Source organism: Ceratotherium simum, chromosome X (assembly GCF_057802395.1).
Source record: "Ceratotherium simum simum isolate JZ-2026a chromosome X, ASM5780239v1, whole genome shotgun sequence".
NCBI classification, from domain to species: domain Eukaryota; kingdom Metazoa; phylum Chordata; class Mammalia; order Perissodactyla; family Rhinocerotidae; genus Ceratotherium; species Ceratotherium simum.
Window position 1 is genome coordinate 39790620 of NC_141940.1, and position 22329 is coordinate 39812948.

General features: G+C 48.3%; 1 protein-coding gene across 4 annotated transcripts in view; it reads left to right on the forward strand.

Moving 5' to 3' along the window:
- The window catches only part of TSC22D3 (TSC22 domain family member 3), an 84865-nt gene that overhangs the window by 26781 nt on the left and 35755 nt on the right, over window positions 1-22329 (forward strand). For all 4 annotated transcript variants that reach the window (XM_087427114.1, XM_087427115.1, XM_014795316.2 and 1 more), the window contains exon 2: window positions 31-456. In XM_087427114.1, coding sequence (XP_087283240.1) covers window positions 31-456 — 426 coding nt within the window. The remainder of the gene's footprint in view (window positions 1-30; window positions 457-22329) is intronic.

A 22329-nucleotide genomic window follows, 5' to 3' on the forward strand; every position in this document is an offset into this window, starting at 1 on the left:
GGCGCTAATTTCCAACTCTTCTCCGCACAGCTTGTCTTTTCCAGACACCCTGGAGTCCCCTCAGATCAGCCCAGAGGGCGCGCACCTGCCAGCTGCCCCTGACCTCGCAGGCCAGGCGTCCCCCGAGCCTGGGAAGATGGCCCAGCCCAAGACCGACTGCCGCTCACCTGTCGGCCTCGACTGCTGCAACTGCTGTCTGGACCTGGCCCACCGGAGCGGCCTCCAGGGAGACAGCGGCGGGGAGAACAACAACCCGGGCAGCCCTACCGTGAACAACTTTCGGCAGCTGCAGGAGAAGCTAATCTTTGAGAACCTCAACACCGACAAGCTCAACAGCATAATGCGGCAGGATTCGCTCGAGCCCGTGCTGCGGGACCCCTGCTACCTGATCAACGAGGGCATCTGCAACCGCAACATCGACCAGACCATGCTCTCCATCCTGCTCTTTTTCCACAGGTGGGTGGCTGGGCACACGGGGGGTGGCAGGGGGAGGCTCGCCGTCCCGGCTCGCACCAGCCTCTGCTGGACCCTCGTCTCTGACAAAAGGGGCAACCAAGAAGTTCCTGGGGACGTCAGGCTCCCACGCTGCCATGAGTGGACCCTGAGGCTACCTGGAGTCCTGTGGGGCTGAGGGGAGGCTTGGCAGGTGGGAGCTCTATTTTGAAGGGTGCCTGCAGAGGCTTTTCTAGGAAGATGCTGGAGTTCAGAAGGTGGACAGAGCTCTAGATGGTTTGGGGGTAGCTGGCCGCACCCCCTTCTCAAATGCATACATTTCCACAGCCACTTGGGAGATTCTGCCCTGGGATACTCTTGGGATCTGAGTTCCACCCTCCTCCAAAGTCTATTTTTAAATGTGCAAACTCGTATTGAAACTGCAAGGGCTTTTAAATCACTGAGTGGCCCTGACTGACAGTGAGGGCGCGCAAAACGTCCAGACAAATTAAGCTGTTGCTGGTGTAGGGGAGGGTGGGAATAAGAAAAGTAGGAGACCCCTGAGAATTTCTTGAGACTCTAAATGGGGGGACCCCTACCTCCTCCATGGATCACAGCCTTCAATTTCGAATGACCGCTAAAAGCAGCCCCAGAGAGCATCCTAGGACAGGAGAGTGGATGAATCTATGTTGCACAGGTGTGTGTTCGAATGCGGGTCAGACTTTCTAGAGATCCTGCTGAAGGGCAAGGAAGGGAGAGGGGAGGGGTGGAACACAATGGGAAGACCCAAGGTTGCTGCTGTCCTCTAGTCTGAGACACTCTGGTGAGAGCCCGTCTTGGAGGGTCAACTGAGGCAATTTCAAGGCATGGGAGGCAACTTCAGGAAATCCAGCCGTGGGTTTGGTGTTCTTAGAGCCATCAGGACAGGGCATTGGGGGGGGGTGTGTGTGTGTCTGTGTATGGGGGTGGATTTTATTCTTTCTCACTGACGACGGTTATGGAAAAGAAAGAGAACCCCGTTGTGGGAGACCTCAGTTGTAGTACAAGTTATGGCTCTACCTCACTGAGTGAACCTAAGCAAGTCACCTGACCTCTTTTGGTCTTTAAGCTTCCTTCTAGTTCCGAGATTCCAGGTCGTGGGCAGATGCTGTGCTCAGATAAGGTGATAAGAAAATTTGAGCATCCAGAGAATATTCTAATAATTAGATGGCTTTTTGGTGAGGCACAAATAAGAAATTTTAAAAGCAATTGAGATAGGCAAGAACTACCCTCACTTAGTGCTAAGACCAGGTTTGCCTTCTCAGCCCCAGAAGTTCCTGGAGGGGACAATCAGGGCTGCCAACCTCGTTTAGTATTATTATAACAAGTTGTATTTCTCAGGCATTTTCCATGCCATCGAAGCCTTTTCTCATCTATTATTTCACTTTAGGCAACAATTTATCTCATTAGCTCAAAGAAACCAGGCCACATAGGGAACAGATTTTGAGGGAATCTTCATTTCTGGTGAAAGATGACTGCAAGTGTATTCAGACCCCAGGTGCTGTAACCCTGCGGAGCTAAAACCCTAACAGGCTCTTAACAATCCAGCTCCACTCAGTAGGAGAGTGGCGTCGGGGGAGGGGGAGGGGAGGGGTAGCAGAGACACCTGGAAAGAGTGCCTGTACCGTTTGCACTCTTTCAATTGGGAGAGAAACTGCCCCAAAATGGCTTTGGTGAAGTGTAAGAGAGGATGCTTCCTCAGCTCTGATTCCTAGGTTCTGGGCCTAGGAGGGTTGGACCTAGGGGAGTGAGGTGTGAGGCTGAGAGCCTGAGATCAAAGTGTTCGCTTGTGCCACACCTTGGGAGGCTTTCTGGTTGTCTGGGTTTCTTAAATGGAAAAACCTCCTTTGTCACCTACTCCATTGACACTGGTCTATTGACTCTTGGTTCTTGGAAAAGCCTGGAAATGCTACACGGTGGGGTGTGGGGTGCTGAGGGCACTGGTGGAGGGAGCAGGGCGAATTGTTGGGATTGTCGGAATTGTGTACCTGAGCACCCTGCCTCCTGGGATTAGAGCAAGTCAGTGTCCCAAACAGCTGAGCAGTGAACCACCAAGCCCTCAGACTTCAAGTGAGGCTGGGGAGTGACAGGGTCCCCTGGTAACAGCCTTATAGTTCTAGCAGGACAAAGCATTCTCTCATTTTCCTGGACAACTGGGACGTTAGAGATTGTGGATTCTGAATTTCGTTTGGGTTTTGCCCAGTATGACATGCTCATTAGCAAGTAGGAGACCATTATTGCTAGTCATGGGACTTCTCCAATATCTGAGCTGGACAGCCTTCTTCAAAGTGAAAATTTCCTCTTTCTTACTTCATTTATTCCCTGGGATTTTATCTTCATAACTCAGCCATCATTTTTACTTCTATTCCGTTTAATGATTTGATATTTCAAATGCCATCATTCTTACTTCTATTGAATTTAATGATTTGATATTTCAAATTCCTGCTTGGATGTCTTTTTCCTTTAATTTGTTTACTTTCAAGGTGGCCTCTTCTGGAGAAGCGACTCTCTCTGCTCCTCCTCCTGCAGCTCACTCCCCTGCTGCAAGGGCTCCTATGTTCTTGGGACTAAGAGCGGGCGCATTCTTGATTTCTATCTGGTTTGTCTGCTTTGACTTGTCCCTGGCTCTCAGCTTAGCTTTTGGTTTCCTTGGAACACAAGAGTATAAGCAATTTGAGGGCAGGGCTGTGTTTTACACTTGCTTGGTTTTTCCTTGGCTTCTGGTTATACAACCAGCACTCAATAAAGGTTTTTTGGTTAGATGACTGCCTAATTGTTGGTGTGGTCATATGTAAAGATTTTATGACTTTAAATTAGTCTTGGAAAATCGTTATTAAAGTTTAAATGTGATTTTTTTTCGGTTTGAACCAGATGCAGTAACTAATAGCCTGGTAGAAGTCCTGATAGACAGTGCTGTGTATATACATACGAATCAGCGGTAATGGTCATGCAGGTTGTTGGTATGTAAATGGTGCCTCTAAACTACTGAGGGGGGGGCTGTGTTTTAAATACCATCCCTTCAATCTTGTGTTAGGTAACTAATAACTATAATAGATTTTATAGCTAATATTTCTTGAGCATTTACAATATGTACTAAGCATTATATCTTCATAATCTAATTTAATATTTACACCAACCCAATTAAATGGGTACTGTTATCACCCTTCTTGATTTTATAATGAAGGAAATTGAGACTTGGGAAAATTACGTAACTTGCCCAATGCCTTACAGTGAAGAGCAGAGCCACAACTCCATATAACATCAGTCAGAGACTAAAGAATTGTCTATGAAGAAAGAATTGTTAAGCATAGGTAAATATTAGCCCAAAAACTAAGCAAATGGTTAAAATGTCTTTATTAGGTAGGGTGACCAACCCTCTCATTCAGGGCCATAGTACATTCAATGCTCAAACTGGGACAGTCCCAGAGAAACTGGGGTGGTTGGTCACCTTATTATTAGGGGACTCCATCTTATCATTTGAATATGCTTCTAAAACTGGAAAACTAAGGAGGCAAACAGCTAAAATTTCCAATTTAAATGTAGCCTATGAAAAAATTTAAGCTTCTGAGCTGGCAGCAACTGGTTCCCACACTTAGATACTCAGAAAATAACAGCAAAGATTTCTAATTGCTTTATGTGTGCTAATTCATTTAACCTTTCCCATTGAGTTGATATATAGAGTAAGGGGAAAGGTATAGATTCAGAGATCAGGTTTCCAAGAAAATGTGCATAAAAAATTATTTGTGCTTCTCTGAGTCTTAGAACTAACGATTTCATAAATGTATATTCCTGGGCTTGACTTCTGAGGACATAGCCACTTACACGGTGCGATTTGAGGGGCAAAACTAGTCTCCTGCCTGCCTGCTGTAGTGCCTAAATTCATACTCTAAGATTCAGTTCTCTGTCCGTATACCATCTAAAACTCTTCTCCCATAGCACCAGTGGTATGCAGACCACACCGTGAGAAATCCTGAACTAGGGATTGCAATCCTTTGTCAACTAATTTGCCATTTGATTTTGAGGATGGAGTTCTTTGCTGTAGAGAGGTTTTGGGTTTCTGTGTGGTTAAGCCTGTCATTCTTTGCCTTTGTGATTTTTGCTTTTGGTATCAAGCTTTGAAAGTTCTTCCCTAGCTCAAGGTAATTGAAAATAACTATTTCCTGAGTGCCTAGTGGTCTGACAAAGAATAGGCACTCTTGGATTAAGGCACATTCCCTGTTAAAAACACAAGCGCATTTGCAAATTGAACATTCATGGTTTGGATACCTCATGAGAACCTCGACATGTAAGAAATTGTCTTTTTGCTGAGGCACAGATATAAATTCTATGTGCCAAGAGGTTTTTGCTGGTGAGTGACTCTAGTGCTCTACCAGCACGTACTATATATATATCATATATATGATATATGTGTGTGTGTTTTATGTATGTATATAAAATATATGTATATGTTTATATGTATATATTACACATTTACATATATAGAAGTAAAATGTATATAACATAAAATTTGCCATTTTAACCATTTTTAAGTGTACAATTCATTGGCATTAGGTACATTCACAGTGTTGTGCAACCATCACCACTATCCATTTCCAGAACTTTGTCATCATCCCAAACAGAAACTCTGTCCCTATTAAAGAATAACTCTCCATTCTTCTCTACCGTTGGCCCCTGGTAACGTCTAATCTACTTTCTGTCTCTATGAATTTGCCTACTCTAGATATTTCATACAAGTGGACTCATACAATATGTGGCCTTTTGTGTCTGACTTCTTTCACTTAGCATAATGTTTTCAAGGTTCATCCATATTGTCGCATTTAAAGGACTTCATTCCTTTTTATTACTGATTAATATTCCGTTGTATATGTATACCACATTTTGTGTATCCATTCAACCTTCTGTGGACACGTGGGTTGTTTCTACCTGTTGGCTGTGGTGAAAAATGCTGCTGTGAACAGTGGTGTAGAAGTATCTTTTTGGGTCCCTGCTTTCAATTCTTTTGGGTATATATCTAGGAGTGGAGTTGCCCAGCATGCACTTTTCAACCCAATTTTGTGGTCCTCTACTCATAGTCAGTCCATACAAATGTAGTAACTCTCATGAAATGAGCAAACGTCTGTTTCTTGGAGGAGAATACCCCTCCCAGAGTCAGCTGCTAGTGCCAGTAATTGCAATGAAAAGATAGCTAAGAAGTTCAACAAAGTGATGGAAATAGAACGTTTATGGGGGAAATGATATGCTTCCAGGATGCTTATGAATTAAGGACTGGCAAAAGTTTCAGTGTGTCTCTCTCATGAAGGGCCAAGGTCTACCGTACCTTTTAAAAGAGTAACATGTGACATCATTACTTGTCAATGACTACTTTGTGTTGATTTGTTTATCAGAACTTCTTTCAGGGTGACAGCTCACTGGGAGTAGGGTTCTATGGGAATGGGACATGGGAAAGCCAAAGAGAGGTGGATAGATGAGGCTGGAGTCTGTGGAAAGCCTGCTGCAGCATGGGGCTCTGGGCAGCATGAGAGCTCGAGAGGTCTGGATGGAAGGTTCGTGCTCTTAAAGCAAGGTGGGAAGAACAGAGCACGAATTTCATGCACTCTGCAAGTTTGCCAGGAGAGGACTCATGTGAGCTTACACCTCAGAAAATAACTCTTTCCAGGGTGACCTTATTTTCCCTCTCTGCTTGAAGAGAAGGTTAACACTCCTGCTTATATTTGCACTTCCAGATAAACTAACAAGCTCTCAATTCCAGGTAGTGTTGGCTCCTTTCCAGTCCAGGTCCTGAAGGCCAGGGAGGCTGGGTAAATGGAGACGGATGTGTCTGGCCAATGCTGCCAAGTCTCTGGTCCCTTGAGTGATAGAGCCCAGCAGTGCGCTTGTACCCACCTTCTAGGCTGGTTGGGAGGAATGAGGTTGGCTGTGTCTGCACCTGGTGGTGGCCATTGCACTATGTTTGCTCATTGTGGTTCTGCTGAACCTGAACTTTCTCCTCTTATGTAAGGCATCCCTCAAGATAACTACAAACCATAATCTGCCATGGCTGGCAGGCTTTATGTAACAAATTGGTTGGTGTCGTGCAATAGCCTCTCAAGCCCTGGAGAAGCACCGTGCTGAGTGGGACTGAAGCTTGGGCCCATTTAGTGGGATACTCTGTGTGCACATTGCACTCAAGGGAGAGCATTCCATGACCACAGGGGTCAAAAAGACAAATTTTCCCTTTTAGATGAAGAGAGCAATAATGGCCTAGGACATGTTGTGCTGTCCCAATGCCTGCAATAATGGGGCAGGGGATAGGGCTTTGCCACGGGGCCTTAGCTTTGGCAGAGTAGGCCCTCCATAGAACCCCGTGGGCTAATGGGAGCCCCGTGAAGGCCAGAAGGCTAGATCCCAGCCTGAAAGCAGGTTAGATGAGGAGTCAGGGCAGGGAAAATGGCTTATGGAGGCCACTGTCTATCATGCCAAAATTCAGCTTAGCTAAGGAGTCAGAGTGGGGATAAGATGGGAGTCTGTGTGAGTAGAAAGCAAGTTTTTCCAAATGCTAATCCAGGCAGGAGGGAATCCGGTCAGCAGGTAAATCAAATTCACTTGTACCTTGTAGCTGGAAAGCCCTGCCCCAAAGCAGCTATTGCTCTTTTGGAAATAGTATAAGAGGTGTGAGATCCCAGCCAGCATGGAGACTGAAGGGAAGCTTCCAATTGCGCAGACACCAGCCTAAGGGGAAACAAGAGCTGGAAGCATGTTTGGGCAGTGATGCCCCAGGCACGCTATCGGCCTTCCTCCCCTGGGAGACACTTTCCTCAAATAGGCCCAGCCTGAAATTAGGCCCCGCCTGTGGACAAAGCCCCACAGGGACCTTCCCCATCCTTCCTCGAAGGAAGAATTTACTCACGAAATAGCCTTGGGTATTCAACCCACTTCCTCTTGTCTTCTCTTCAGGGGAGATGGAGAGCAGCTGCCGGGGGTCTGGCCGGGATTCCCGAGCTATCTAGGCTGGTGATTGGCTATGGTTATCCCTGAGGAAGAAGGGGGTGAGAAGTGAGAGGAAGGGAAGTGGTTCCAGTGGCTCCTTCCTGGCTTACTCCCCCACCACACACACACCCCTTGGCCTGAGGGCCTTGACTCATATCTTGCATAGTGCCTTATGTAACAGAGCCAGCTTACTGAGGCATCAAGCTTTTACTTGCTCAGTGGCAGGCTTCCCTGGGGCCAGGCATTCAGAAGCCTACTGGGGGTCTAAGTAAGCTCATCAAACTTCCAAAGGAAAAGCCTGCCTCCCCTAGTGTCAGGCAAGCAGTCTTCTCAGAGGCAAGTGCCAGGCTGCAAAGGTGATCCCCACCTGAGCCCTCACACTCAGAAGCAAATGCAAGCGGGCAGGTGAGCTGCTGTGGGCTCATGTGGTTTAGGACATTTTATGTGGGGTGGGAGGCTCCTGCTATCACCTGGTAATACACTGCTAAGGAGACAGCCTGCTGTGTCTGGAGGAGCCCCAGAACAAGTCTTAGAAGTCCATCTTCCTTTTGTATCTGCTTGTTGGTTCAGGGACTGTTCTGGGGACCCCAAGCAGAAATGTTTACTGGAAGCTGGAGAAGCTGTTTAAAGGAAGGCTCTAAAAGAGCCAATTCCCAATCCATTCTCTATGAAGTCTCATGGTGACTTGAGGCTGGCCTGAATTCACAGTGGTTCTTAGCTCCCTTCCTGGCCTCTTCAGCAAATTACGTTACTGGCTTGGTGCAACTGAGTCCTCAGTGAAGTTGGGCTGCCTGGGTTCTAAGACATATTTCTCTAGTAAGCTCATTTGACTATTTACAACATAGAATAACCCCATCGATCTAATATTCCATTGGCTCAACGGTTGTGATTAAACCAGTAGGTCCTCTTCTTCTCTTCCCTCGTCTTTATCCCAGCCTGTCCCACTGTGTTGCCAGCAGGTAAATGGCTCACAGGCTGAGGCTGGTTGGGCACACTGCTCTCCAGTTGGAGAAAAAGAGAAAGAAACAGGAAAATACAATAAAAAAGGTGGAGTGGGAATTGCCAGCAGCCATGGTTGTATCTGAAGCTCAGACTCACGAACCCTCAGATAAGCTCAAGACCAGATAAGCTCAAGACCGCTGTCTCAGGAGAGCCTGAGGTGGAGGTGCAGAATTTCCCTTTCTTGAGACTCCTCCCTCGCTTCTCCCTATCCTCCTGCCCTTTCAGTTCATAGTCAGTTGTAGTAAAAAAAGAAACAAAGAAAGAATAAGAAAAAAACCCTGCCCAGTTTGAAGGCAATGTACTCTGCTTGCCCAGGTGCACAGAGAATGAATGATGGCAGCACCTCATTTGGCCTTGTACTGAGCAACCAAACACTTCATTTAATCAATCCATCATTTATTGACCAAGGGCCTGCTATTTATCCAGCGCCTACTGTGGATTTATTGAAAGCCTACCCTGCTAAGCACTGTAGAGGACATGGGAGGTGGCAGAGGCTAGGAAAGGGCAGTGTGGAGCTGAGAGTGTAGCTGGGGGAGTGGGGCAGCCACACCCAAGGCAGGTGGAGAACAAATCAGTTCCACCAGAGCCACGAAGGGCTGAGCTGGAGCGCTTGCTCCTTGAGGGAAAGGCCTCAAGCTTACTGCGCCCTGGGGCTGTAGGTCCGGAGCGTGGGCAATGCCAAAGCAAACTAGGAAGGGAGAGTCTCGTTATGTTATGGCCGTGGCTTCCAGAAGAGCCTTAAAGAATAGGTTGGCTCTGCCATAGTGGGAAGTGGCTGCGGGGCTCTTTAGTTGGGAGAGGGGAGGGGAACCGTGCCAGTCCAGCGGGGCTCATGGGTAGGAAGGGGCTGGCCTGGGGTAGAGATAACGAGGAACACTTTCCATTCTTCAAGGGCTGGAACCCAGAGTCCCCAAGCTTCGGGAATGAGAGAAAGGCTCACTCTGGCTCTCCTCTCATTGCCCCTCTCTGACTCAAGGCAAGCTGGCCCCTAGTATCCTCTCCTCAGGGACCTGGGCTACCCCTGGGTAGGTGGAGGCCTTCAGGTCCTGGGAGCAGGAAGGCACCTCTCTTGATGCCTGGAGAAAGCTCTTTGGAACCAGGCGAGTTGAGCTTCAGAGTACAGTCAAGGCTGGGCACCAGAGAAGCCGGGGGGGGGGCGTGTTTGTCTTCCTATCTGTGCACCTCTGGCCTTGGTCTCCACCAGGTCCCTTCTGAGGTGGGTAACAGAACTAGGGGGTTGTCCAGGTGCTGCCATGAGAATATATATACCATTCGCCCAAGTCTCTGGAAAAAAGTTGCTCGTGGCCCCTTAGGGTGTCATTTTAGCCTTGTTTGCACCTTGGTCAATCCCTTATTTCCTAAATGCCCTATAAACGAAGAGCCCGGGGTAGAGCTGAGGAAGGAGGGAAGCCTCAAGCTGACAGGAAAGGAGAGGGAGCTATCGAAGCACAAGGAACTAGCCTCAGGTCACCTAGGGAAGGACTGCTGCTTATGGTCAGCACTCCACTCTGCCTTTCTGGGGCCCTCTCCCCCAGCTAGTGTCCTGGGCACCTGTGCCCACACCCTTTCCCACCAGTGCTCTGGAGAATTCACATTTAAGTTCATGAACAGATTCAGTCAACAACAAATATTTCTTGCACACTTTCCATGTGCCCGGCTCAGTGTTAGTCACTGGGAATAGAATGGGAAACTCACAAAAGGCATGGACACAGCTATCACGGAATAGTCAGTGGAGTAGAGGAGATGGACATTAACCAAATAGTCGCACTAATGAATGTATAATTACAAACTGAGTAAGTGCCAGGAGGGAAAAGGAATAAGCTTCTGTCAGAGAGTATAACGAAAGATCAGACAAGGCTTCCTGAGGAAGTGCTACTTGAGCTAAAGAAATGAATCTCTAATACTGAAATTCTCATCATCAGATCCAGGCCAAAAAAGACATTTTTAGACAGAGGACTTTCTAAGGAACCCCTGAAGTCATACCATGTAGGTAGCTGCTCCTACCTCTGGAAATATCTCTAGGCCATGAGTGGCCAGCAGGTCCAAAAAGGGAAGACTGACACCATTCTGACAAGAGGAAGAGATGAGTTTGAAGCCCACGGGGCAACTAGTACTTAATGTCATCCTTTGCTAAAAATAGTCCATGACAGTATGGAAATGTGTAAAGGCTGGCCCTGGGGATCGGTGATAAAGCGGGTATAGCCTGTGGGGAGGAAAATTTGTTTTTGTAAATTATTTACTGTAAAGAAAAAAGAGAGGGGAGCGTCGTCTGGGTTTTGTTTTCCCTTTGTGGACCTCCTTCTGAGTAATGAATGCTTCTCATTGTATAGAGGCAGTGGGGCACAGAGCTTCAGGCTACACTCCTTTCTGGGGCCTGAGGTGTAAATGTTCTGGGCTGCAAATGTCAGATATTTGTCTAAGCTGAAAAACAGCCTGGATGCAAAAGAGAAGGGAGGCTACACCTCCAAGAAGGGCAAAGAAATTGATCAAGGGGCTCCAAGGAGCTTTCATTTGAGAGAGGTGGCCCCACCACAATGGCAAGGCAGGTGACAGCTGAGAGCTCAGCATGATCCAAGGGAATCTGATGGTGAAGGGTCCAGATAAAGCCAACAAGATTTGCTTAGCCAGCAGGAGGTAAACCCTGGGACTTGTGGGAGCTGTGGGGCAAGGCTAAAGGAACTAAGATGATTGATCTAAAAGAGTTTGAGGGAGGGGCAGAGAGTGGTAAAGAGAGAGAAGAGCAGTTGATCTTCAAATATAAGAAAAGTCGCAACTCAGAGATGGTGACTAGCCGTTTCCAAACCACACTAGGAACAGAACAAGAGGAAACAGGCCTCTACTGTAGCATGAAGAATTGAGATTAGATAGAAGAAAGAACTTCCTGACTACAAGCATTCAGAGAAGCTAGAAGAAATTACCAGGGGATATTATATTAATTTATAAATATAGGGAAGGTAGTGACAGTAGCAATAAAGAACTGAATAAAAGTGTGAGAGGGCTGGTTATAAGGACCATGGACAGAAGGGGACAGACAGGTGGGGAAAACAAAGGAGTCAGAAGCAAGTGCGTATAAGGAAAAGGAAAGTGCATGTGTGAGAGATGAAAGTGTTTTCATGAAAACACTTTCATAATACAAATGTCTATAAAATTTCCATTGGAGATCAGTCATTAAAACTGGCATATACTCTCCTGGGACTGGAGTGGTGTGGGGAATGGACTAAGGGGCTGTTAGAGTCCCTGCCTGCGTCCTTCAGCCGTCTCATCTCTTGGCCAAATTAGCCTCATTGGAGCACCTATTCCCCACAGTCTAATAATTTTGGGGAGCACCCCTGTGCTGGGGGCAGTGGAATAAGACTGCCCACCCCAGGTACTTGTGGAGGACGTTTTCTCCTTCTGTGCACACGATGAAGATTAGGCACAGAGGATACAGTGGCAACCAATAAACCAGTCAGGATCCTTGCGGCAGGAAACTTACAATCTAGTGGTGGAGACAGACATCAAATGATAATTACACAAACAGCTGTATCATTACAATTGATCATAATGAAGGAAAGGTGCAGGAAGCCACGAGAACACAGACTAAGGGGGCTTCCCCAGGATTAAAAAATCCACAAAAAGAAAAGTCACCTTGTAAAACCCTGGGCACTACGTGTGCCCCTCTGTGAGGGATTCTTGCCCCAAATCAGTAGTGAAGAAAGGCAAAAGGAACCCAGTCACTGCTAATGCCCCAAGATGTGGATTTTGAAGCTCCTCCAGCTCACTGAGGCCCTCGGATAATAGCAAACCCCCAAGGAAATTTTCTCATTGCCAAGATCAAGCAGGCTTGATTTAGGCGAGTGATTCTCTAAGGGCTATAATGGCCTATCGGCTAGTAAGTCAGGATCAGAAAGACTTTGAAGAGCTCATCACCTGCCAGATGAACAGGATGAGGGCCAGTGAAGAGACCAAAGAACCAAAGTGCTGAAAATTATACTTGAAACTGACACCCAGAAATGACCATATCTCCAAAATGCTGTGTCTTCAGTCTCCTATTCAAGTCGAGGAGGCTTCTGCAGTATATTATATTATTCGCTGAAAGGTGTGCCCGAGGCTGTTGAGCAGAAGCCAGGATCCTAGAGAGGCAGGGCCCCACTCTGCTTTTCCCTGTCCCTCTTCCAGAGGAGTGGGAGGTGCTGGCCATGTGGGAAGCTGGGATGGGCTTCTCTACCCTCGAAAGACCGTGGAGGGGTCACCGAGGAGCAGAGAAGGACATTAGCCGTGGTGTGCTCATGAAGCACAGGGGCTTCACGTCTCATCGATTACCATTGACAGACTCCGTAACCTTGGCAAGTGACTTCTCCGGACCTCAGTTTCCTCATCTAGAAAATGGGGGAAGAAATGTGGTTTGGAAGGTTAAGCGAGAGGACACTCTCAGGAAGGACTCAGTATAGGGAAGCCTTCGTTATCATTAGGCAAGTCATACGTAGAACAAGAACAAAACCTTCTCTGACTTGCCTCACCTCCTTCTCTCACCAGTTCCCTCACTGACCTCTCCCCTTTCTCCATCAGTCACACACCCTCTCCTGCTCAGAGCCAGCTAACACCTGCAACCCAGTCTCGCAAGCTATCTCCCTATCAAGGCTTGCTCTCTGAACCGTCTTCATTCACACTCAGGTGTAAATGACTCAGCAGGCTCTGGTTTTCCTCCTGCTTGGGGCAGGGGCAGGGAGGGCGGGGACGCATAGTGCCGGGAGCTTTGAAATTTTTACCAGAAATCAAAACCTACAGGCATGAGGTTTGCCCTACTGCTGTTGCTAGTAATTGAAGAAGGATTTCAGAGGGCAGTGGAGCCAGGGACTGCCTCTTCAAGACCCTGAACTTCCCCCTTCTCAGGGTTGGTGGCTGGCACCTTCTGCCTCCACATGTATCTTAGATGGAAACACAGAGGCTAGATCTGGTAGGGTTTTTGCAGCCATTTGGTCTAACCCCCTCCCATTACAGATGAGGAAACTGAGGCCCAAAGTGGGTGGGTATTTGCCCAAAACCAAACAGCCAATTACTGACCAGCTGAAAAGAGAAACCATGTCTCCTGATTCTCTGATCCAATGGTCTTCCAACTTCTCGTCTCTAGACGGCTGTACACATCCCATCCCAGTAGGTACACAACATCTCCATGCCAGGAGACCAGCTTTGGGTCCACCAGATGCCAAAAATGGTGTTTTTTTAATTTGATTTTATTTAATGGAATTGACCAGTGGTTTGGGTGTTATGGAGCCCCAGCCCTGGAATCCTGCTTCTGCTCAGGCTGGGGCTGCATGCAACAGGGACAGAAAGGCCTGCTGTTCGGGTTGGAAAAGAAATCAGTTGCTGAAACATTGGTCTTTTTGAAAGTTCCAACCACAGGGGCTGGCTGGCAGAGCCGCCGTCTGGGCTCCCCCGGAGGATCTGGCCCTCCCCTTCAGTCTGGGAGTTAGTTTAGGAAGCTGGCCTGCCCTGGGCAGAAGATCCAGAGGGCAGCGCTTGCCCCAGGAGCTCCAGCCTTCCCTCAGAGCCTGGGAGCCCCCAGGGCACTCAGGGCCGGGAACTTCCTCCCACCTCCACAGCGGAGCCAGCCCAGGCTGGCCCCGAGGCTCCCTGAGCACTTTTTCTTCTGAGCCTCGGAAAGAGTTTCCAGTTGCTCCCACCCTAGCCTGGCAGCTACAGAGAGAGAGAGAGAGCTAGAGAGAGAGACACACACACACACAGAGAGAGAGAGACAGAGAGAGAGAGAGAGAGAGAGAAAGGGAGAGGAGAGAACCAACCCCAGCCAGGCAATCAAGAATCAAGGCTTCCCTAGGCAGCAGTGAGATGAAAGGGGAAAGGCTGGAGGAGCCCCAGCTCGTGGAGGAGCCCCAGCTTGGAGAGGACCCTGAACTTGTGGAAGAGGCACAGTTCCTGGAGGAGCTACAGCTTGAGGTGGTGGAAAGTGGGTCAGATTTGGATCCGGAAGATCTGGATTCGAATCCCGACTTTGCCACCAATCTGATGCTTGAGCTTGAGTAAGTAACTCCCTACCCTTCTGCGGGCTGCTTTCCCTACTTACAAAATGGGGGAGGGGAGAGACAAGATGGTCTCTAGGGTCTTTTCCAACTTAGATATTCTGGAAGACTACACCTTTAAAATCTTGCTGTGTGTGGATGGGATGCATGGACACTTGAATAAGTCATTGAACCCCAGAATGTTAGAATGTTGAGGAGGGGTGAGGGGTTCACATGAGCAAGAAAAGGCAAGGAGAAGGTGGTAATTGTGTAAAGAGTCGTGACCCCAAGAGGGGGTCCAAGCTGAACAGAACATTAGGATCGATTTTCCAAACTCAAAGATGATGGGCTTGGAATGAGTACGTAACAAGAACCAGGGTATTTTGGGGTGTGATCAAAGCACAGTTGCTAATGAGACCTTCCATCAAATGTCTCCCAGTGGCCCCTTCAGCCCCAAAACTCAGGTGCCCAACCCAGAATGCTTTTCTTGAGTTCTTCATGTGTGTCTTTGCAGAAATTCTCAATTGAATTAGGGATGATTTTCAGGTCTTGGATGTTCACATCCAGATCTAAAAGAGAGCCCAAGAAGAGAGACTAGACTGGCCTCCTGTCTTAGAAACCTGTTTTCTTGGTAAACCCCAACTTTCCCCAAACCCACCACTGCATGACTCAATGCGAGGCCCTTTGAGAATTTGAAGGCCACTGTATATAGCTACTGTGCCCCCTCTAATGCACAGATGAGCTACCAGAAACCAATCTGCTTGGTGAGTGTTGGTGTTTGGTACATTTCACTGCATTCAGATTCCTTCAAAGTTGGTCATCTCTCCCTGGGTTACATGATGAGAGTCTACAACTCATAGTAGGTGACATTTCACTAACCAGAGAGCTCCTTGCCGGGCCAAGCATGAGAGCTTGTAGCTCCCTGTATGGCAGACCATCTCCAATGTCCTCTGCCAACCGTGTACCCACCAGTGTCTCCACTGCTGGGAACTGCGGTGGGGAGAGTGAGTAGAAGAGAAACCACTCCCACCTGTCCAGACACCTGCCCACTGCCCTAGTGACCTCACGCTCACCACCACACCCTCTGCTTCCTCCCTGCTAGCCCTCCTTCTTGGCTCAGCTCATTCAACAACCATTTCTTGCCACTTGGTTAATCAATCATAGATTCCTAAGGTTGGAAGGGATCTTAGAATTCCCGCAGGTAATAGTGCTACACTATATAGAGCCCTTATGGTCCTCGTGGGCACCTTAGGGGCTGCCAGAAGGAGAGAAGAAGGGAGAAAGGGAGGAGAGAGTTGAGGGGAGGAGAGGAGAGGCCAGGGAGAAGGTGAATTTGAGGGAGGGAAGCAGTGGAGGAGGGAGTTCAGAGGACAAAAAGAAAGAGGGGAGGTAGATTGTGCCACTGCCCTCACTAAATAGAGGTCCTACCTCCAAACAAACAAGGTCACAAATAAGAATCTACGTGTGTCTTTTAAAGTTTGTAGAGTCTGGATCCTCACCTGGCTTGCTTTTCCTCACCAGAGAGTTTTCAAGCTGGGCTCCCCTGAACTAGAAGGCATCTCTCTGTGGGTGGTGGAAGTTAGGGGGCTCTGGGAGCCCTGGGAGCTGAGTAGGTGGAGCTCCCAGCCTCAGCCTCGCCTCTTTCAGAGCAGTTCTCCTCTTCTAAGGACTTTGTATCCAGAGACTCTGAGAGCGGCCAGGTTAGATTGGGAGTGGGGGGGTGGGGATGGGGGATAATTATCTGTTTAACAACAACAAAAATTTGTAAGACACCGAAGGACCTTAACTCTTCACCCGAAACAAGAATCTCTTCTAAAGCATCCCAAAGGCATCTACGCATAAGCCCATTACCTTGTTGGTCAGCCCTGATTGTTCAACAGTCCTTGAGTTTAGCCAATATCAGTGCACATCTTTCTGGCCTGCAGAGTGCTTTGGCCCCTTCTCTTGTACTCTTGCTGCGGACCTCCTTTGTCTCCTGACCACCCGGGGAGCAGGCTCTGGGAGAGGGGGGGATCACTGGCTTCCCAGGGAAGATGATGTTCCCAGCTAGGGGCACCACGTGCTCCCCACTCCCCAGCGGGAGGTTGCTGGGGCCTGTGTAAGCAGGGCGGACAGGCAGGCTACTGATGTGGGCTTGGGGCACTCCAGCCGATGCAGCCCCTGGGGCCAAGTCTGAGGAAGTCCACTCCACAGAGGGCACTGTCCGAGTTAAGTGAGGTCTAGTGTGGAATTCTCAGCAGGGGAAATAGCTGGAGGGAAGGAGCACTTGACTAAGAATAAGGGCCCTGTGTTCTGTTGCAAACTCCAGCCTTGGCTGGGGCTGGCACCTGAAAGGAGGAAAATAATAAGGGCCTGGGCTCTGGCCCTGAGAGGAAGGCGTGAGGGAGGCAGGCTCAGGACGGTATCCCAGCCATTCGGCCGCTCTAAAGCCCTGCCGGCTTTACATTGGAGGAGGAAATAAAGCCGTGCTTGTTGGCGGTGGGGACCATCTGCGTGCACTATACAGAGAGCACTGTTTCCCCAAGCGTGGTAAACATACGCTGGTGGTGTGCAAGATGATTTTAGGTGGTACGTGGATTAACTTTGTTTTTTCTAATTTTATAGCTATTTATTTATTTAACATGTATTAGAGGGGGAAATACACGCTATGATTTCAAAAATATTTCTCAGGCGGAGGCATTTGTTTTAAAGTGAATCTGCCTAAAGTTATTTTAGAGAAAATATTAAATAAATAACAATACTGGCAGTACTCAGATATGGCCAAAATCTTGCCAGTGGTAGGCGAATCCCTGGATTCAGGGCCAGACTACCACACTATGTTAGCAGAGGCAAGCGAGAGGAGTTGGAGGATACTAGGAGCCGTACAGTATGGTCTGAGATTGTCTTATCTATGTACACCTAGCTCGAAGGCCCCCTCTGACAGGCCTAGTCCAAGTGTAAGAACACCCTGCTATTTTTATATCCCTGGTGTCCTGCTCTGCCCCGCGACACTCAACACTCCAGATTAACAGCAGGCCTTTCCCTTGCTCCAGGGTGCTGTCTCTACGGTGCTCTGGAAACAGCCACTGGAAAATTGGTGGGGCTGTCCTCATCAGCTTCCACTGATTTCTTCTCAGCATTGTTCATGGGCATATTCAACTCAAATGTAAGGAGGCATTTCCCGGAAGCAAGTCTAAGAGGTTACAATCTTTCTCTGAGTGCACAAAGCCCAAATAGAAGGACAGGAAATATGTCACTGCAGCAATTTCACATGGACTTGTGCCGATTTCCGGACAGATTCAGACAGGATTTGGTGGGAAATTTGTACAAAATCGAACTGTACAAGAGGGTTCTCACTTCTGCCAGGAGTTTATGGTGAGCTCTGCGTAAAGAAGCTTGCTCCACTTCCTCCTTCCATTGCCCTGAGATAGGGAACATGACTATCGGTCCTGCTTCCTCTCAGGGCTCACCTTGCAGATTATAGGGTGAGCACCAGAAGGAAGCAGAAAGATGATAAAGGTTGTGGGTCTGGTCTCCTGCCTTCTGGCTGGGTTGTACCTCAGGAACCTTGTGTGTCTTCTTATGTTGTCCAATGTCTGGAACTGTCTTTAGCAAAGGGCTCACGCAGAGACAGCTGAGCTTCAAACACCTCTAAGAAAGGAAATATCACAATGTCCTTTGGTTGCAGGTTCCAATGTTTAACAACCTCTGCTCTCCAAGACTGTTCCTTCTCAATTCTGTCCTCCAGCTATCTTAGACACCACTTAATATGCTAGAATGGTCTTATTATGTCCCTTGTTAGCCCTCTTTTCCAAATTAGCTAAATCTATTTAAAAACAAAGACTTTGAACCAGCTTGTATTTCTCCATCCTTTAGACAATCTCCAAATTCTCTCCCAGAGATTTCATTCTGTCCTCTGTGACAGCTGGGAGTGTAGCAGGCTCACCTTTGCCTTTAGCCAATCATCTCAATCTCTCCTCTGACCAGCGACACACATTTGCAAGATGGCAGGTTAAAAAAGGAGCAAAATTAACTGGACCTCGGAGGACCCACTTGCCTCCCCTAACCCCCCTGAGCTAGCTGTCCCCCAGGAGACTGGGGCAGTGTAGGGTTTCGTTAGTGGTCGGTGGCCATGGAGTAGAGAAGGAAGATGACTTCATGGTTCCTACACACTTTTTTTCCTATTTAGAGCATCCAGGACCATGCTTCTCCCTTAATGATACTAAACTGTGTGCTGACGATTCATTGAAGCCTCTGTCTTTAGTTGCTCTACCCACATAGCACCGTTCTTGTATCTGGGTACAGTCATATTTTGATGATTTCTATATTCATTATCCACTTAGTGGATTATCCATAGCAGTCACTAAATCCCAGGTTGCCCCCACTCCTTCTAACTAGTCTCTGGGTACTTAGGCATGCAAGATCACTTTGACACCTGCTCAAGTTGAGCATAAATAAAGAAGATTCTTCAAAAATAAATTATCCACTCACACACGGATTTCAAATACAAGCATGGTTGAATTTCATGTGGCTGGGGTAACACTGGATGTGTGCCATGGATAATCCGAAATAAAAGATAATATGAAAAAAAATCATGTATAGCTAGCTTTTGAATTGCACTATGGGTGCAATTCAAAAAAAAATTTTTTTTTCCAGTAGTTCTGCCTTCCTAATTATTTGGGCTGATCTGAAAATGACCTTGCATCCCTGGAGTATACAGAAACTAGGAGGAGAAACTGAGAGAAGCTAAGCTGAGACCAAGCACTGCCACAGACATTTCACAAAGTGGAAAAGCCACCCAGAAATACTTGGGAGTTGGCTGTCAGACATGCAGAAGTCTTTTCTGTGTGTCTTTGGCATGTGTCGTATGGTTGTTTATGCCATGGATTTGTCCGGCAAGGCCTAAGGGGCCTGTCCACTGGTACCTAGTTTGACTTGGGGAGATGCAGGGCCAGGGAGTTGACAGGAAATCATAGTTCCCTTCTCCCTCTGCACCATAACCTGAGGGCTGTATCACTATGTCTGGTCTGGTCGTCTAACCTATGCAAGTCTGAAGGAGGTGGTGCAATTCATCTGAGGAAAATCACGTCTGAGACAGGAAGGGGCACGGCAGCCTCTTCAGCCGAGGATTTATGTATCTGTCACAGGAGGGAAGTGTGAGCTGAGAAATGACTCCCAGAAGTGCTAGAATTGGAAGAGGCAGCACTGCTGCCTCTCACAGTCAGTAGTGTATTCATTCGGAATCTAGGCTACCTCAGGAGGCCAGCATCCTGGCCCTTCCTCCCTTCCTCGTGTCCATCCGCCCTCCTTGCTCCCTTCCTCCCTCCCTCATTTGCTCCTCTCTGGCTCAGCACACACTTCAAAAAACCGAGCAGAGCTGGCCAGGTGCACACCACCAGGGGCCAAGCTGTAGGTGAAGGAAGAAGAGCAGAGGCTTGTGCTGCTTTTTGCCTGGCAGTTGGAGGCCAAGGGGATGGGCCCCAGGCCCTTGAGCCAGCCACAGCAGCTTGCAGCTGATGCCATGTCGCCATGGTTGGCACTGTGGCAACCTGGGTGGATGGGGTTCCTCCAGTCCCTGCAGCCCACTGAGGCCAGGGGGCTCGCTCCGTTGGGCTCTATCTAGACTTCATTCTTGCTGTCTTTGTGAATTGATTTTTGCATTTTTGCCTGCCATGTGTGTATGTTGACACACATGGGCCCTCTGCTGAGCCTGGGACTGCATCTTTGCTCCACGTCCCTTCCCCTGCTTTGAGGCTGCCAGACCCGCTCCCTTGGCAACCTCTTAGGCTCCTGTGGTGTCTCTGGTGAATCTAAGCTAGGCAGCAGTGCTCCATCTTTAGGGCTGTAGTTGTCCAGATGGCTTCTAATCTCTCCAATGCAAAAGGACCCCAGCTCAAAGTCGAATCCAGCCGTCTTTGGGAGCACCCACTCTGCGGGTCTGTGCCTGGCACTGGTGGAGACAGACTCCTGGCTTCCAGGTACTGCTCTGTGTGTTCCTTTCCTATTTTTGTCTCCAGAGCAGAGGCTTGGCCAAGGAGGAAAATTCCCCCCCACCCCCCATGACAAAGAACTTCATGCTCCTCTTCTCAGGAAGCAAGAGGTGGGCCATGCCAGGCCATGAAACCCAGTAGGGAAGGTGAATGGTACCCCAGCTCCAGACCTCGTCCCTCTTCACCAACACATGGTCCCTGCATTAAGTGGGAGGAGATGAGTATGAATTCTGAGGAAATGCCTCAGTCTGGAGAGGAGACTGTATCTCTCTTGTTGTAAACCCAGTTGCCAAATCCAAAGCATTTTCATCTGGGGTAGAGGAAGCAGACACATCCCTTGGAAGATGGTGAACTGGGTAGGATTTGTTTTTTGTTTTGTTTTTTGCTGAGGAAGATTTGCCTTGAGCTAACATCTGTGCCAATCTTCCCCTATTTTGTATGTGGGTCGCCTCCACAGCGTGGCCACTGGTGAGTGGTGTATGTCTATGCCCAGGAACCGAACCTGGGCTACCGAAGCACAGCGCACCAAAATTAACCACTAGGCCATGGGGCCAGCCCCAGGATTTGTTTTTGACACTCTCTTTTCTCCACAAATTTTCCCTTCTAGCATAAACTCCCTCAAACTACCTCTAGCGGCTCAGGGCTCTAAACTACAGCGTGATAGCTCATGTTCCAGAACTTTCCTGAGCTCCTGGCCTCTTAACCATCCCCTTGGGGGAGGCTTGCTTTCTGCCACTGCTAATGTGATACAGTGAATCCAGCTAAGGTGTAAACAGCTGGTAGTAGCTGAATGTGCTTCCCCCTCCCAAGTCACAATTCTGTTTAAACCTGGACCTTTGAAAGGAGTGAGAAAAGTGAGACCTGCAGGCTCAGCTGTGGGCTAGTGGAGCTGACCTTTTTGGGCAAGGTTCCTCGGACCTTCAGCCCTTCAAATCATAGCAAGCAGGCAGCCACCCTCTCTATCTATATGTAAGGCCATCCCTGGGGATGTGGTTGACTTTAGCAGAGGGGACTGGGAAAGTCCTGGTTGTGCCCTCTCCCCACCCACATAGAAGCCAAGACATAATGGAGTGGGTGTCAGGGTGAAGGCTCCAGTTTAGCCTGCAGAGCAGGTAGCTGAATTCGGCCTAGGCCTCTGTGCCCTGCGCCTGCCAGCCAGGCAGGCACTTTTGGAAGATGCAGGGAAGAAACTAGAAATCTTCCCTTGTGTCTACCTGACTCAATTGACTTTTTAAATATCAGAGAAAGCAAGGGTGAGGCAATTACTTGCAACAGCAAACCATTCTCGTTTGAAGGGAGGAGCTCTAACCACTTAAGAGCAAGGGTTACAGTCCTTCTGAGGGGTCTGTTGCAAAGCTATTTTTGGCTTATTTGCTCTTCTTTCCTCCTTGAGTTCTGTTCCTCTCCAGGCCTCTCAGGAGCCCCCCTCTCCACCTCCTTCCCCATGTCTGTGCACACACAGGCTTATGCAGGGGAAGTAACTCCTAGCCAAGTGATTCTCTCATCCAACACATTTTCCGAGATGGTCCCACTGCTCCCTTCCAGAAAAGCAGGGACAAAGACTGTCTGGGCCAATGTAACGACCTCTTCCCCTCCGCCCAAGCACACCGGAATTCCAAATGCTCTCGTTTCCTTCGAACACAAATGGCTTTTGCTGCTGATCCTCTGCTCTGGGTTACCCATTTCCTGCTCAGCCCTGGCACAGGGAACGCGTCTCCGTAGCAGCTACCTCAGGGTAATTTGAGAAGGAGCTCTAGGCGACCACATGTGGAAAAGGAATCAGAGGAAGACACATGTGGAATAAGAATCTCCTAGAGAAAGATGCTGGGCTTTTGCAAAGAGCCTGAATAATATAGAAATACCAGCACCGGATATTTCTAGGATGCCAGCATCCTTTACTCTAAGGTGATTTTTAAAAATTATTA